At 32.0% G+C, this 14,781-nt stretch overlaps 1 protein-coding gene across 4 annotated transcripts in view; it reads left to right on the forward strand.

The window, feature by feature from the left end:
- The first annotated feature begins 1,131 nt into the window (after positions 1-1,131).
- LOC124424949 (nicotinamide/nicotinic acid mononucleotide adenylyltransferase 3) overlaps positions 1,132-14,781 on the forward strand; it is a 16,828-nt gene continuing 3,178 nt past the window's right edge. The window contains exons 1-7 of one of the 4 annotated variants that reach the window (XM_046964627.1): positions 1,132-3,869; positions 3,933-4,261; positions 4,635-5,044; positions 5,126-5,227; positions 5,296-5,462; positions 6,416-6,779; positions 12,485-12,653. In XM_046964627.1, coding sequence (XP_046820583.1) covers positions 3,943-4,261; positions 4,635-5,044; positions 5,126-5,227; positions 5,296-5,462; positions 6,416-6,779; positions 12,485-12,514 — 1,392 coding nt within the window. In that variant the 5' untranslated portion in view covers positions 1,132-3,869; positions 3,933-3,942 and the 3' untranslated portion in view covers positions 12,515-12,653. Of the gene's footprint in view, positions 4,262-4,634; positions 5,045-5,125; positions 5,228-5,295; positions 5,463-6,415; positions 6,780-12,484; positions 14,341-14,781 lie in introns of those variants that run through there. The other 3 variants (XM_046964619.1, XM_046964635.1, XM_046964644.1) reach the window with 3 other exon arrangements.

The raw sequence follows: 14,781 nt of genomic DNA on the forward strand, positions 1-14,781 counted from the left end.
CCTCCGTCGCACTCAGGGACATCTTTTTCCTCGAAAACATTTTGCTGCTTTCATTGTTTAGATGATTACTATTTAACGAAAAAAAGAATGTATGTGCGTGCGTGTGTGCATACGTGCGTACGTATGTTTGTGTGTATGTGTGTGTATATGTGTACATTTGTGTGAACGAGCGATGAACGCGAAGGAGTTGAGAAAAAAAAAGAAAGAAAGAACGAAAGAAAAGATGAAAAGGAGGAAGGAAAGGACTCTTTGCGGTTCGGCCGCCATCTTGGATCGAGGATCGTCTTAATTGGACTTGAAAATACGTGATATGAATAAACGATGATGATAAGGATTAAGATTAATACTCGATAAATTTAATTCAATTAGATCGTGTTAAGTTGAATTTTTTAATCTTTCTCTTTTTTTTTTCTTCTTTTTTTTTGTTTTCTTTTAGAGAAATTTATGACAAGAAAAATGATAGAGAATGAAAAGAGAAAGAAGTAGAGATAGAATAGGATGAAGAAGAAGGAGAAGAAGAGGAAAGAAGAATCATCGAAGAAGTATCTAACAAAAAAAAAGGGGTTAGATTAGGTGGGCTTGGATTATTTTCAGCTAAGAGACGGCTGTCATGGCGATACTCCTTCAGAGCAAAAGTGCGGTCCTTTTCTCGGTCGTTGTTGAGCCACGTAAAGCTGTTGCGAGGTTACATACTCGATAATATCCTAACCTCACATTGTTCCTCCCACCCGGCCATTTTTTCCTTCGAATTTTTCTTTTCTCGAACATTCGAAATTGGGATTACACACAACATATATATATATATATATATATATATATATATATATATATATATATACTTGTTTTTCCTCATCTTCATTTCTTCTTCTTCTCCTTCTTCTTCTTACAATCGTAACAACGAGAATGAAAGATTAGTTAGAATATGTACGAAGAAAAAGGGACGATCCTCGATCATTTGGGCGAGCACGTAGAAGATTATTTACCCGTGATAATAGTTGATAATAGAAGGAATGAACGAATGAGAGAGAAAGGGAGAGAAGTAGAGAGAGAGAGAGAGAGAGAGAGAGAGAGAGAGAGAGAGAGAGAGAGAGAGAGAGAGAGAATGTATCGTATATGATGGACAACAAAGGAACAAAAAAAGAAATAATAATAATAATAATAAAGGATGGCGTATATGATATTCTTTCTTTTTTTCTTTTTGTTAACGATAACGAACGAACGAAAGAACGAACGAACGAACGAACGAACGAACGAACGAAATGCACGCGATTAGAGATGATACGCGCTCGCCAAGCTATCACCGTTACCATTACCACCATCACCACCATCGTCATCGGCAACCAACACCAACATCGGGCTCTCCTGGCACTAAGAGCATTTAATCAACGGTAGAAATGTGATTAGTGGATTTAAAAAAAAAAAAAAAAAAAAAAGAAACTCGAAACGAAGTGAGAGTAAGGAGTGACGAATAAGCGAATAAGCGAACGAGAAACTAGAGAGAGGGAGGTTTTGTAAGTATGTAAGCCAGTTTTCATGCTCGTATTAACGTTCGGATATGTCGCTATTACGAGAGAGATTCTTTGAATCTAATATGTGTGAAAAGAGAGAGAGAGAGAGAGAGAGAGAGAGAGAGAGAGAGAGAGAGATAGAGAGAAAGAGAGGAAAGATAAAAAATGAGAGAGAAAGAAACATTTAACGTATGAAATTATGTGTGTATCGGAGCGAGAGAGAGAGAGAGAGAGAGAGAGAGAGAGAGTAGTATAATCGAACACGAGGTGAAGATAGGATTATAATATTATTGTGTAATATTTAAGGGATATTGTGTAGAAAGTGTGAGTGAAAAAGTGAGTGGAAAATACGAGAGAGAAAGAGAGAGAGAGAGAGAGATAGGGGCGGGGGGTTGAAAGCAAGTGCGAGGAATTTTTAGATACATTGATACGTAGTGATCTTAATATTTCTGCACGATTAACAGAGCGAGAATGCGAGAGAGAAAGAGGGGAAGAGTGATAGAGGAGTATGATGAGTGGGGGTAAGGGTGAAAGAAAAAAATATAAATATGCAAAGACAGGATATAAAAAAGAGAATTCTTGTCGGATAAAAAGTCGTTGACAAAGTCGATACGAAAGTCGAGAAAGTGAAATAATGAGAGAGAGAGAGAGAGAGAGAGAGAGAGAGAACGTGTGTGTGAAAAAGAAAGCGAATGAGTGTGTGTGAGAGAGAGAGAGAGAGAGAGAGAGAGAGAGAGAGAGACAGAGAGACAGAAAAAAGACGAGTGAAAAATTTAAGGTTAAAGGGCACGCACTGTCAATTCGTAAATATTGTCATGACTCGATCGATTGATACGCCTATATAATCGTACCTCCATTATTAAATGGCTGTATGAAAATGAGAGGGAGAGAGAGAGAGAGAGAGCGAGAGAGAGAGAGAGAGAGAGAGAGAGAGAGAAAGAGAAAGAGAGAAGGAACAGAACACGTTATTGATACAATTGAGTACGATCTTTATGCTTATGATTATTATTATTGTATTAATTAATTGATTATCATTATAAATTACCATTAACAGAACGAAAGTAGGAAATAAACCTGACAGCATCAAGGAAGGAAGAAAATGAGGAAGAAATAAAATATAAAAAAAAAAAAAAATGAAAATTGCAAATAAAAAATGAAAAAAGAAAAAAAAAAATGAAAGGCAACCACTTATATTATTATTGTACATACTTACTTGTAACTGCTATTCGTATTGCAGAGGTTTTTGTTCTCTTAACGAATGATTTCCTCGATTCTCTGCGGAAAGGAAAGGAGAAACAAACAAACAAACAAACAAACAAACAAACAAACAAACAAACAAACAAAAAAAAAACAAAAAGAAAACGTAAATAAAATAAAATTTGTGTATCATTAAGCGACACCATAACCACCCTTGTCACTACTTTTTTTTTTTTCACGCGTAGGAGAAGAAGAGCGGGATTAGGATGTTCGAGCGATGAGATGGAGAGAGAGAGAGAGAGAGAGATAAAAAGAGTGAGCCACCAAAAGAGGAAGAGTAAAAAAGATGGCCGACAACGGTAATAATAATCCCTCTATGTATTTCCTAACCTCTATAAGCTATAAAGCTGTTATTCTAAATCCTTCGGCGGTATATATCAAAGTCCAGCATACTTTACTAGAGACCGGTAGAGTTGGTAGAGGTACTTTAAATTTACGTAATATTTGACGTAAGAAAAGGTATTTTAAAAGGTTGCATAAATCGGGGTCATAACTCTTGTCCTTGAGTGCCCTCTTTCTTCGATAAGACGACGTAGCGCCATCTCGCGGCAAATGATTTGAACTAAAGTATTGATCTCTCTCTCTCTTTCTCTCTCTCTCTCTCTCACTTTCGATGTAACAAAAGTTATATCTGTATATATGTAAGTATTTTGTGAGTTATACTTCAGTAGGTAGTAGTAAGCTTTATATATCTGTCTGTAAATCATGCACTTTTAAATTGAAAGCTTTCACGATAGAAGGAAAGAAGAGAGAAAGGGAAAAAGTTTTGAGATTTGCGTTTACAGTTAAATGATATACCGGACTGACGAAGTTGGATGTACATAAATCCCAATGATCGTATTTTCGTTGTTTCGAGATCTACTTTTTTCTTTTTTCTTTTTTTTTGGTCTTAATCTAAAAAGAAGAAACATTAGAACATTCCCTTTTTCTCTTAATTATGTTTCATTTGATACGAAAGAATGCGATATTATCAATGGAAAGAAAAGGGAAAGATAAATAAAATGTATGTACAACTTGTTGACGCGCGTTCAAAGAAAGGAAGTGTCGTATGTTCGATTAAAACAAGAGACTGAAGGTCATCCGATATCGAAATACAATGACAAGGTAAAATAGTATATGTGATTAATACGATAAGATGATAATTTATTTAATGAGTTATATTTTCAGGTTAATTTGAATGTCGTTTGATTTAGCTTTGAAAAAAATTTATCGTTTGACTTCGGTGGTAACGCGATATCAAGTATGGCCGAAACGTCAGTCGGTGCGGAGTTTGCTCCGATTTTACGATGCTTGTTATTACAGTTTTATAACGCGAATTCTTTGGTACAAGGTGTTACAAAATCAAACAGTTTCAAGACGAAGGATAAAGAAGTACGTTAAAACGATTGTCAGCACATGCTTTTTGACAGAGAAGAAAAAAATGTCACCTAAACGTATTATTCTTATGTCTTGCGGAAGCTATAACCCTCCAACCAATATGCACTTACGAATGTTTGGTACGTAGTTATATCATTTAATAATCAATATCAGTTCTTCATTTTCCTCGATACTTGATTACCTTATTGCGTAATATTTTATAACAATCGATTTAGAAGAAATAAATGAGAATTTAGAAAAGTTTTGAAATATTTTTAATAAAATCATAATTGATTCTGCTATATAAATTATTTATAATCGTGACTTTTCTTCGTGTCATGCCTCATAAATACTTATTTCATGATTCAGTAATATTTTACTTGTTCTTTTTTTTTTTTCTTTTTTTTTTTTTTTTCTTCAATATATATTACATGTGCATTATCACATATACACATTACTTATTATCTTGAGAATATTAATTAAGGATTCTATATTTTACTTTTTATTTTGCAGAAATAGCAAGAGATCATTTACATCGAATGGGTCATCATGTAGTGGTTGGTGGAGTTATATCTCCAGTTCATGATGCATACGCAAAGAAAGAACTTGCACCAGCGACCCATAGATGTTCTATGCTACGTTTAGCATTGCAGGACAGTGATTGGATTCGACTTTGTACTTGGGAAACAAGACAAAGCGCTTGGACTAGGACTAGAGCATCTCTTCAATATCATCAAAATTTATTAAATCTATTTTTGTTTGATACAAACGATGTTAGAAATAATGTATCAAAAGAGGATTTAGAATGGATACCAGAAAATATTAGAAATAGTGAGGATCAAACGCCAATTCAAATCAAATTATTATGCGGAGCAGATCTTCTTGAAAGTTTTGGAAAATCTGATTTGTGGATGGAGGAAGACGTTAGTTTGATTAGTTTTTATTAAAATATTTCATTCATATAAGAATATTTCTATTGATATAATTTTATTTTTATTATACAGATAGATACAATAGTTGGCCAACATGGACTCGTTGTCGTTACAAGAGAGGGCTCTAATCCTAACAAATTCATATACGATTCGGATATTCTTTCAAGACATATGGTAAGATAAAATAAATATATAATAATTAAAATTTAAGATTGACGGTGATTATAATTTTTCATTTGTAGCATAATATTCATATCGTGACGGAATGGATCCCAAACGAAGTTAGTTCAAGTAGAATAAGAAGAGCATTCAAAAGAGGTGAAAGCGTAAGGTATCTCCTTCAGGATTCTGTCATTGATTATGTCCACAAAAATGGAATCTATAACACAAATTCTACTACTACGACAATGTGAGTTTAACGTAATTTAATTATAAATGTTATTTAATGCAAACTCACTTAAGTCAATTTTAATCATATCACAATAGATTCTCTCAATATGATATCTTAGATAGAAATTGTATAGAAATAATCATTTCAGCCATAGATCGTTAGATAGCTTGGCTGAATTTCAAAGATCTTTCAAACTTTATAATGTGCTAAATGGGATCCCTTGGGTCTGTATAGAGAAAAATTGTTACATATAGATAAATATATATATACATATATATATATATATATATATATATATATATATATATGTATATGTGTATATATATATATACATATATATATATTTATCAAATAGATGAATTATTTGCGAAGAGTTCTATTTTAAACATAAATTTATTTTTACATATTTTGTATAGAAAGTCTGTATTTTTATAGCGAATATTAATCATCGGTATAATCGGTGAGTTAGAAAGATATACGGATATTAACATTAAGGAATTTATCTAATAACGTACAAATTAGTGCGATTATGTGAAATACGGCCAATGCATTGTTATAGATTAAACATAATTCCATTAATTTAGTTTCACAATCATTTATCAATATGTAAATAAATTTAAAATCTTTAATCTACCATGATACTCAACGATCGTAAATAAATTTTCTTACGTTATAATTATCATAGTCTTCAAATATTATATATATATATATATTATCAGCACGTAGATAAGACATATCCGTTTGACTGACTCTACTCGAAACTTTCTTTTAAAAGTTTTCTTCGGGGAAAAAAGAAAAAAACAAAGATGAAGGAAAATAAATCCGATAAAAGAGTTTTCTTATAATTTGTACAATATGATCAGTGAAGCGGATATTAATAGAAAGAAGATTGAAGGATTAATCAGTAACATTGTAACGAAAACAATACGATATCTTGTTTTTCACGCTGCCAATCCTCTTGGACACTGAAGTAAGTTGGACCTGACCTCGCCCAATGCGAACGATTACTTGACCATTGATCCCAAGTACCAAAGCACCTTCCTCACGCCGTCGCCTAGCGACGTTACCATGGAATCCCCGAGCCCGATTGAAATTATAAGCATCGATGTTCCCGATACCGTTCTGCGTAAAAATCTGCAGAATGCAACGAGCGCGGCCTTCGTCGCTTCCAGACAGTCGATTGGTCTCGAGGAGGCTCGTGAGAAATTCATTAACGCGATCACCGCTGAAAATGGTAATGCCAAGCACGTAACTTCTAGCACGAAGGCCGCGTATCCAGGTCAAGCGAAACAGATCATTGCCACCGAAAGCGGTGAATCGCAGATCCTTGACGAGGTAGGTTCCGTTAACGAAGAAAGTAGGGTCACAAGGATTCTTAACAAAGTAAACGAGACATCCTCGAATCCATCAACTTTCGAGGATGTCTCGATGAAGGTCGATCGAGTCGAATCTGTAGGGCCTAGCGATAATATAGACAGAACAGAAAAAATGGAAAATGATAAAAGAGTCGATGGAAAGTTAGAACTCGATGATGATAAAAATGTTCTTTTATTGTCCGTGGAAGAGAATATAATAAAATCTGAAGAGAATATAATAAAAAATGAATTAGATACAGGATTAGAGTATGGACTTTCTGATTTTACCATTTCCAAAGATGATCACACCTATAGTAAGTTAATAAGCAATGATAAAGAAAACGAAGTGATTGACATCGATCAGAATGTAAAGGAAGATGTTCAAGATATACAATCGAAAGTCGTAGAAGATACGTCAAACGATATAGAAAATGATAGAAGAGATAATCATATGGAAGAGTCCAAAGCCGAGCAATGTATTGATGAAACATTTTTGGACACTGGCATGGATATAAAGAAAGACATTAACGAGGAAGATAATAATGTTCTTCAAAATGTCGAATTGAGTCCAGCTGCTAGCACGATCGAAGCTGTCTCTGTGATAGAAAATTTAGTGATCAAGAATCAGGAAATTTGTGAAGATAAGGATAAAGATAAGAAGAAATTTGACGGAGATGTTAAACTCGAAGGAAAAATTCAACCTTCGAAACGTTCGTCAAAACGTGATTCAAATCTCGAAATAGATGGTAAGTATTTGAAGTCAGTGGTAAATTCTCGTAAAAGTCCGAGAAAAGTAAAGGACAGTCAATTACGTCAATTTGAATCCATTTCACCTGTCGAACAAGATCGTATCGGTGTTACTTTGATCGAACAGAAGCCAGGAAGAGCGAGATCATTGAAATCAACTAATTCAAAAAGAGGAACTAGCGACACGAGGAGCCAAGATGTAACAATGAATACCCAACGATATGATACAGTTTTAAAGGGTAGCTTGGATTCGATGATCAAAGCTAACGAATCCAAAACGACTTTAAAAAAAAAAACTGGCAAGAATTCGAAGGAAACATTTTCAAAGAAATCAAAGAGTTACGAGTCGATAAAAAGGATTCAAGAGGTTTACTTGGGGGAATCTACGAAGGCAGATAGTAGTACGTCTCAAACATTGGTCACAACTGAGGAATTCGATCCTCAGACCGACGAATTTTGTTCAATATGTTGTTACATGAATGAACTTACTATGAGAACCGAAGAAGAAATCAGTAGTCCGAATCAAGAGACATTTTATACGTTACGTTCAAATTGTAGCTCGTTGGAGGACTCAACCGAATGCGATATATGTAGTTCATGGAATTTACAAAGTTCGAACGAGGTATTAGATCGTACGATTTTATCAACGACGAACAACGAGGAATCCATATGCGAAATTTGTGAGATTTGTGGTGAGGTAGGGGATAATATGGAGTTTCAGAAAGAATCCATAATGTTACCTCGACAAGCCAAAGTTTATCAAGATAATAAGCGATTACTACAGGAGGATTATAAAATTTTGGACAATACTACGATTACCGATGTGTCCTTAGATGAGGATAGCTTTGAGATCGAGAATTGTGGTTTATTGAGTGGTACAGAATCGATGGATGATCGAGGATTTCTACAAAGCGAGGACGAGCCAAAGGGCAATGATAAATTAACGTCGAAGTCAATGTATTCGCGTGGTACATCCTTGAAAACCCGAGAGAAATATTTTGTGCCTAAGGACGAGCTCGCGATACTTTCTAGTGGTTCGAGAAAAATCACTCGCAAGGGATCATTGCTCAAGAAGAAACCAGAGGATCAACAAATCGTTGGTTCCCAGGATAAACGACGTTATTCATCAGCGGACAATCTTCAATTAGCCAAGGTCTTTACAACAAGGAATGACAAATGTCTCAGGTCATCGAAGTCTGGTAAATCTATTGGTTCTGCTGACAATATAAGATCGTCGAGAAACAGTTCGAGAAGATGTAAATCTCTTCAAAGATCTGTCGACAACGTACGATATTTAGACTCTTCCACGGACAATTTGGACTCGTTAGCTGAGAGCCTTGGTCAAGAGGATAATGATGATAGACCATTCGATTGGAACGAAAAGCCGAAGGTCAGGGATAACGAGACTGTTAAAATGATACTCACCAAGCACGGTATCAAGATCATTAGCGAGAAGGAAACGGCTTTGTAATCGATCGGCTCGTTGCAATTAATGTTACTCTAACGAACTGAATCTTCGGTTTCTCGTTGGCTCATTTTCGCTCGGTTCTCGTATCATCGGCTTTTGTGATAATCTAGGATGTATACGTACACATTTACACACACACACAAACACTTACACACACACACACATACAACACTTTTGTTTTTCTTCCATACAACTGAAACTTGTTCGAACGTAACGATTTTATTCATTGACTGTATGTATGTATACATGTATGTATGTATGTATGTATGTATGTATGTATGTATGTATGTATGTATGTATGTATGTATGTATGTATGTATGTATGTATGTACATTTGAGTGATACATATTTTGCGAATTTGAAGAAGCAACGTTCGCTTCTTGTTAACGCTTCAAAAAAATATCACACGATACTTACGAATTTATTTATTCGAAGGAAAACAAAAACCCGAAACATATTACTCTCAAACCGATTAAAGTATTAATTAAAAGCAAAAAAAAAAAAGAAAGAAAAGAAAAGAAAAGAAAATAATAATGAAATCGATATAGATATTATAGACGATTATTATTATTATTATTATTAGTATTATTATTATTATTATTATTATTATTATTATTATTATTATTATTATTATTGATGATGATAATTATTATTATTATTATAATAATATAACATACGACGGCTCTTTTCTTCACGTGACGTCAACGTGAATATCGTTACTTTACACATTGATAGATTTAAGTGCCAATTTATTCCAAATAATCGATCGATCGATCGTGACGATCTTGTGCCAAAATCACGATAATTTGATCTCGATGTTCAAATATACAAGGAAAAGGGAAAATTGTTGTCGGCAGTTCCATTGGGAAACATGCTGGATGTGATTTAATGAGATACGGCAAGTTGCCAAGACAATCCTAGTAACGCGTGTCAATACGACAAGAAATATATAGTTTCAATTATATTAATATATATATATATGTATATATATATATATATATATATATATATATATATATATACATACATAAATATGCAATATATTTAAGCGAAAGAAATATATATATATACATATACACATTAGTCTTTACGAAATACATCGACCGATAAAAAGATGTCTATTAGATCGAAAATTATCGAATATTATATATATATATATATATATATATATATATATATATATATATATATATATATATATATATATATATATATATATATATAATATATTTACGGGAGAAAAGAAAAAAAAAAAATAAAACTCTTCATAACGGCTAGCGACTATTTTAACAATTGTAACTTTTTGAACACAAAGTTCTTCCGACTTTCAACGCGTTACACAAATAATACGTGTGCCAACTTTCGAGCTTTAATATTTCGTTTTCTTTGCTTCGTTTATTCGAAACGACCTTCATGAAAAAAAAAGAAAAAAAAAAAAAAAGAAAAACAAAAAGGATAACGTACATATAACACACACACACATATATATATATATATACATGATGAGATATAGGTAAACGGTATACTTAGCCCTTTTCTTGTAGTCCTTCGTTTTCGTCAAGATAATCCTATGGATAATGTATTATCATTCGTTATCCTACATTATCTATATATTTATCACTTGATATGCACGATTTTATGCGTTTGCTTGTGTTATATCGATCTTGCTTATCGATGACTTTTCTCTTAAACGAATCTATTTTCGTTGTATTTAAATACATTTATTTTTTGTTTTGTTTCTGATTTAATTGATAGATCGATTCGTTCGATGAATCAGTCAATCAATCGATCGATCAATCCGTTTGTTCCTTCCACTTCGTTTTTCAGTTTAATCCTTAATTAATATATCTTTCTTCGTCTCGACTGTCGTTTTTAAATGCAATTCAATCGAAATTTAAACAATACGAGTAATATAATTCAATTGACCAATACAGCTTAGCTTCGCAAACGATATTATTTTCGTTTATTATAAGATTTGGTATCGATCTTGTAATTGTTTCGATTCGAAGTTGATATCGTTTCTGTCTTTATCTCCTTGATCCTTCCTTATCTTTCTCCTTTCCTTTTCTTTTTTTTTCTTTTTTTATTTTTTTATTTTTTTTTTTTTGTAATCTTATCGTATCGAAAGAGAAAAGAAACGAAAGTAAAAGAAAACCTGAGCGTATTTAGGATCAATCTCGAATCGAATCGAATTTTTGAATTTTTCAAGGCAATTTACTTACGTAGTGTTTTTCGATTTTTCAAAGTTCCTCTCTTGTATGATCTCCACCCCCTTTTTTTCCCTACGCTCCTCGTGCCCCCATTCACCTTCTCCTTTTCACCCTCATCCTCTCGTCTCATTTTCTCTTTTAAAAATACCAAACGAAAATCCACGGAAAAAAGAATCAAGATCGTCTCGTTTCTTCTTTACGCCCTTCTCCCGTCTTTCCCCTTTATCGCACATCCTTTTCTCCACGTACGTATGTATTTAGCAAACGTAGATAGTGATAACTTTTGTGAGAACAAGCGAAATACGTACGTATTTATTAATTAATATGTACGTACATGTGTATATACGAGTTATTCGTTCGTACGCTTTTAATAGGAGCGAATGACTTGAACGTAGGCTAATTATTATTATTATTATTATTATTATTATTATTATTATTATTATTATTATTATTATTATTATCATTATAATTATCATCATCATCATTATTATTATTATAATTATTTATTTATTTATTATTTATTTATTATTTATTATTTATTATTTATTATTTATTATTTATTATTATTGTTATTCTTATTATTATATTTATTTCATATCTTTTTTTATTATTTATCTTAATTTTTATATTATTCTTTTTTCGTTTTTGAATGAACGCTTTCTTCTTCTCTTTCTCTCTCTTTCTCTCTTTCTCTTTCTCTCTTTCTCTCTCTCTTTCTATCTTTCTATTCTCACACTATTCCAAGTAATATTACGTATGTGTTTACTCCGAGTCTCTTCCGACCGATCACATGTTCTTTATACCTGTTCGACGAACGACGGCTCTTATCACGCAATCGCTGAGACAAAATTGAAGAAATGATTGAAAGGAAAATGTATTAAAAGAAGAAAAAAAAATTTATGAAGTAACGATTGTTCTTCGCAGATCGTCGTTTTTTTTTCTTTTTTTTTTTTTTTTTTAATCGATCGATTTTATAAATTTAAAATGATTATTCACAATTTATATAATACGGAAATATGATGATTCATATATATATATATATATATGTATATATATATATGAATCATTTTCTTCATAATCGCTTTTTCGATCTTTGAAAGGAAAGAAAAAAGAAAAGAAAGAAAAAACGTAAGAAACTAGAAATAAAAATAATGATAAAAATAGAAATGAATAATGAGGAAGAAATAATGAGGAACGATCGCGTGATAATAGTCGGTATACGGTTCGGTTCTGATGCAGCATGTGATATGTGTTTTCCAGGGTACAGCAAAACCTGCATGCCTACTGTAAGACAGATGATAGTTGACTGTCTTGCTGCTCATCCCTTGCCAATCCGATGTGGCCCCTGCCTTACTGCTAAAAGTACTAATATTGCTACTAACAATCGCAGTAGTAATGGCGCCAATTGCGTTAGTAGCACGGCTAACAGCAACATCAGCAACAGCTACAACATCTTCAACAACATCAACAAGAACAACAACAACAATAACTACAACAACAACAAGAACGTACACCTATGAGAGCGAGAGTGAGAGAGAAAGAGAGAGAGAGAGAGAGAGAGAGAGAGAGGGAGAGAAAGAGTGGGAGAGAAAGAGAGAGAGAGAGAGAGTGCTTAGAATTCGCGAGATTATTATAATATCGTGGTATTACAGAGGATTGCAACGAGATCACAAAAAATAGGTTAGTGCGCAGGAATTTATATATGTGTTTTTTTACCCCCTTCCTTTTCTGTTTTTCTTTCTTTTCCTCATTCCTTTTTCCTTTTAATTATTATTATCTCGTAGAGTGTTCGCGAGGATATTTGATTTTTGATTAAAAGAAAAGAAAAGAGAAAAAAGAAACAGGAATTAGTATCTTCTCCCACATTAGACAATATTGCATTTTTATAATATTCTTTTAAAGACATTTCTCTTAAGTGCCGATATATAATATATATATATATATATGCATGTAAATTATATTCGATTAAGAATCGAGATAGATGATAAACAAGACGGAAAGGAACGGGAAAATTGATAATATCTCTCTTGGAAAGAAACGGAATAATTAATAATATTTATTTTAGAAATATCTACGTGTATACAGAAGAATTACATACATATATGTGTGTATATATTTTACAAAAATACATGTATAAGCGAGAATTGTTTAGTATGAAAATATCAAATACGTGTTTATTATTACTTTCAGAATGACATAGAAATTTTTTATGGAATGTTAGTTTCTTAACAAAAGTCGATTAATTCGTTCGACTTTATCGATTGATTCGTACATACATACGCTACACATGTATGTATACGAATTTTTGATTGATACATATGTATATGGTTAGAGACTGATTTATAATCGTCCATGTGCTGGAATCGACCATTTTTTTTTTTGTTTTTGTTTTTTAGTTATCTGTTGGTTTTTTGATATATATGTATACAGGATGTTCCTTTTAAACCCGAACATCTACATATTTTGATTGGATTGAGCGTAATAAATAATAAATCATATAAAACAAAATTGTACCATTCGAAGAATATGATGTAATGATATAGATATTCTCTTTCTTTTTTTTCTTTTTGTTTTAGTTTACAAGATCATTTATGCGAGAGATATCGGTATTTATTTATTTTATTATGATAATATAACAGTTAAATAATAAAAATAATACGCATTCGTGAGTTGTTGGACTTTGAGATAATTTCGAAAAAAAAAAAAAAAAAAAAAACAATTATGTTTGATAAAAACAAATGTATAAATTATAAAAGTAAAAAAGTTTAAATCCTATTGACGTAACTTATTTACCTTTTATTATTATTATTATTATTATTTATCCTTTTTAAGATAATATCTTTTAAACGGGCTATGTTCTGTAAATATATTTTTTTGACGCTCAATCAAAAAGAAATATTTGGATATCCGGATTGGAGAGGAAGCATTTAAATTTTGAAAAGTAACCACATACGTAGCATAGGATTATGTAAAAGTTATAGATCTTTTTTTTTTTTGTCTTTGATAAAATTCTCCATCTATTTTACTATAAAGCAGTGCCATTGTTTTTGTAGATTCTCTTTTTTTTCCTTTCCTTCTTTTTTTTTCTTTTTTTTTTTTTTTTTTTTTAAGGCAGCTAATATATAAACAGCACTGATGAAAGGCGCTTAATATTTATAATAATTTTTATCGTCGTGCCTATCCTTTCCTCTTTATCTCCCTTTTATTTCAACGAAATAGCCTTACGAATTAATTAATTAATTAATTAATTAATTATTTGATAAATTAATTAATTAATTAATCGATTAATTATAACTATTACCAGAGGAGAAAATAATAATTATAATAGAAAGTCGAGCACGAAATTATATGTAGATATAAGTTTATATTTAAAAAAAATACAGAAGAAAAACAAATACCAACTATCTTGGTGAAATAGCCTTACGAATTAATTAATTAATTAATCAATTAATTAATTAACTGTACCTCCAACAAGAGGAGGAGAATAATAATATATATAATGGAGAGTTGGCGATCGAATCTACGAGCACGAAACTATAAGTACACAGAAATTAATA

This window comes from Vespa crabro, chromosome 1 (genome assembly GCF_910589235.1).
Source record: "Vespa crabro chromosome 1, iyVesCrab1.2, whole genome shotgun sequence".
Lineage (NCBI taxonomy): Eukaryota > Metazoa > Arthropoda > Insecta > Hymenoptera > Vespidae > Vespa > Vespa crabro.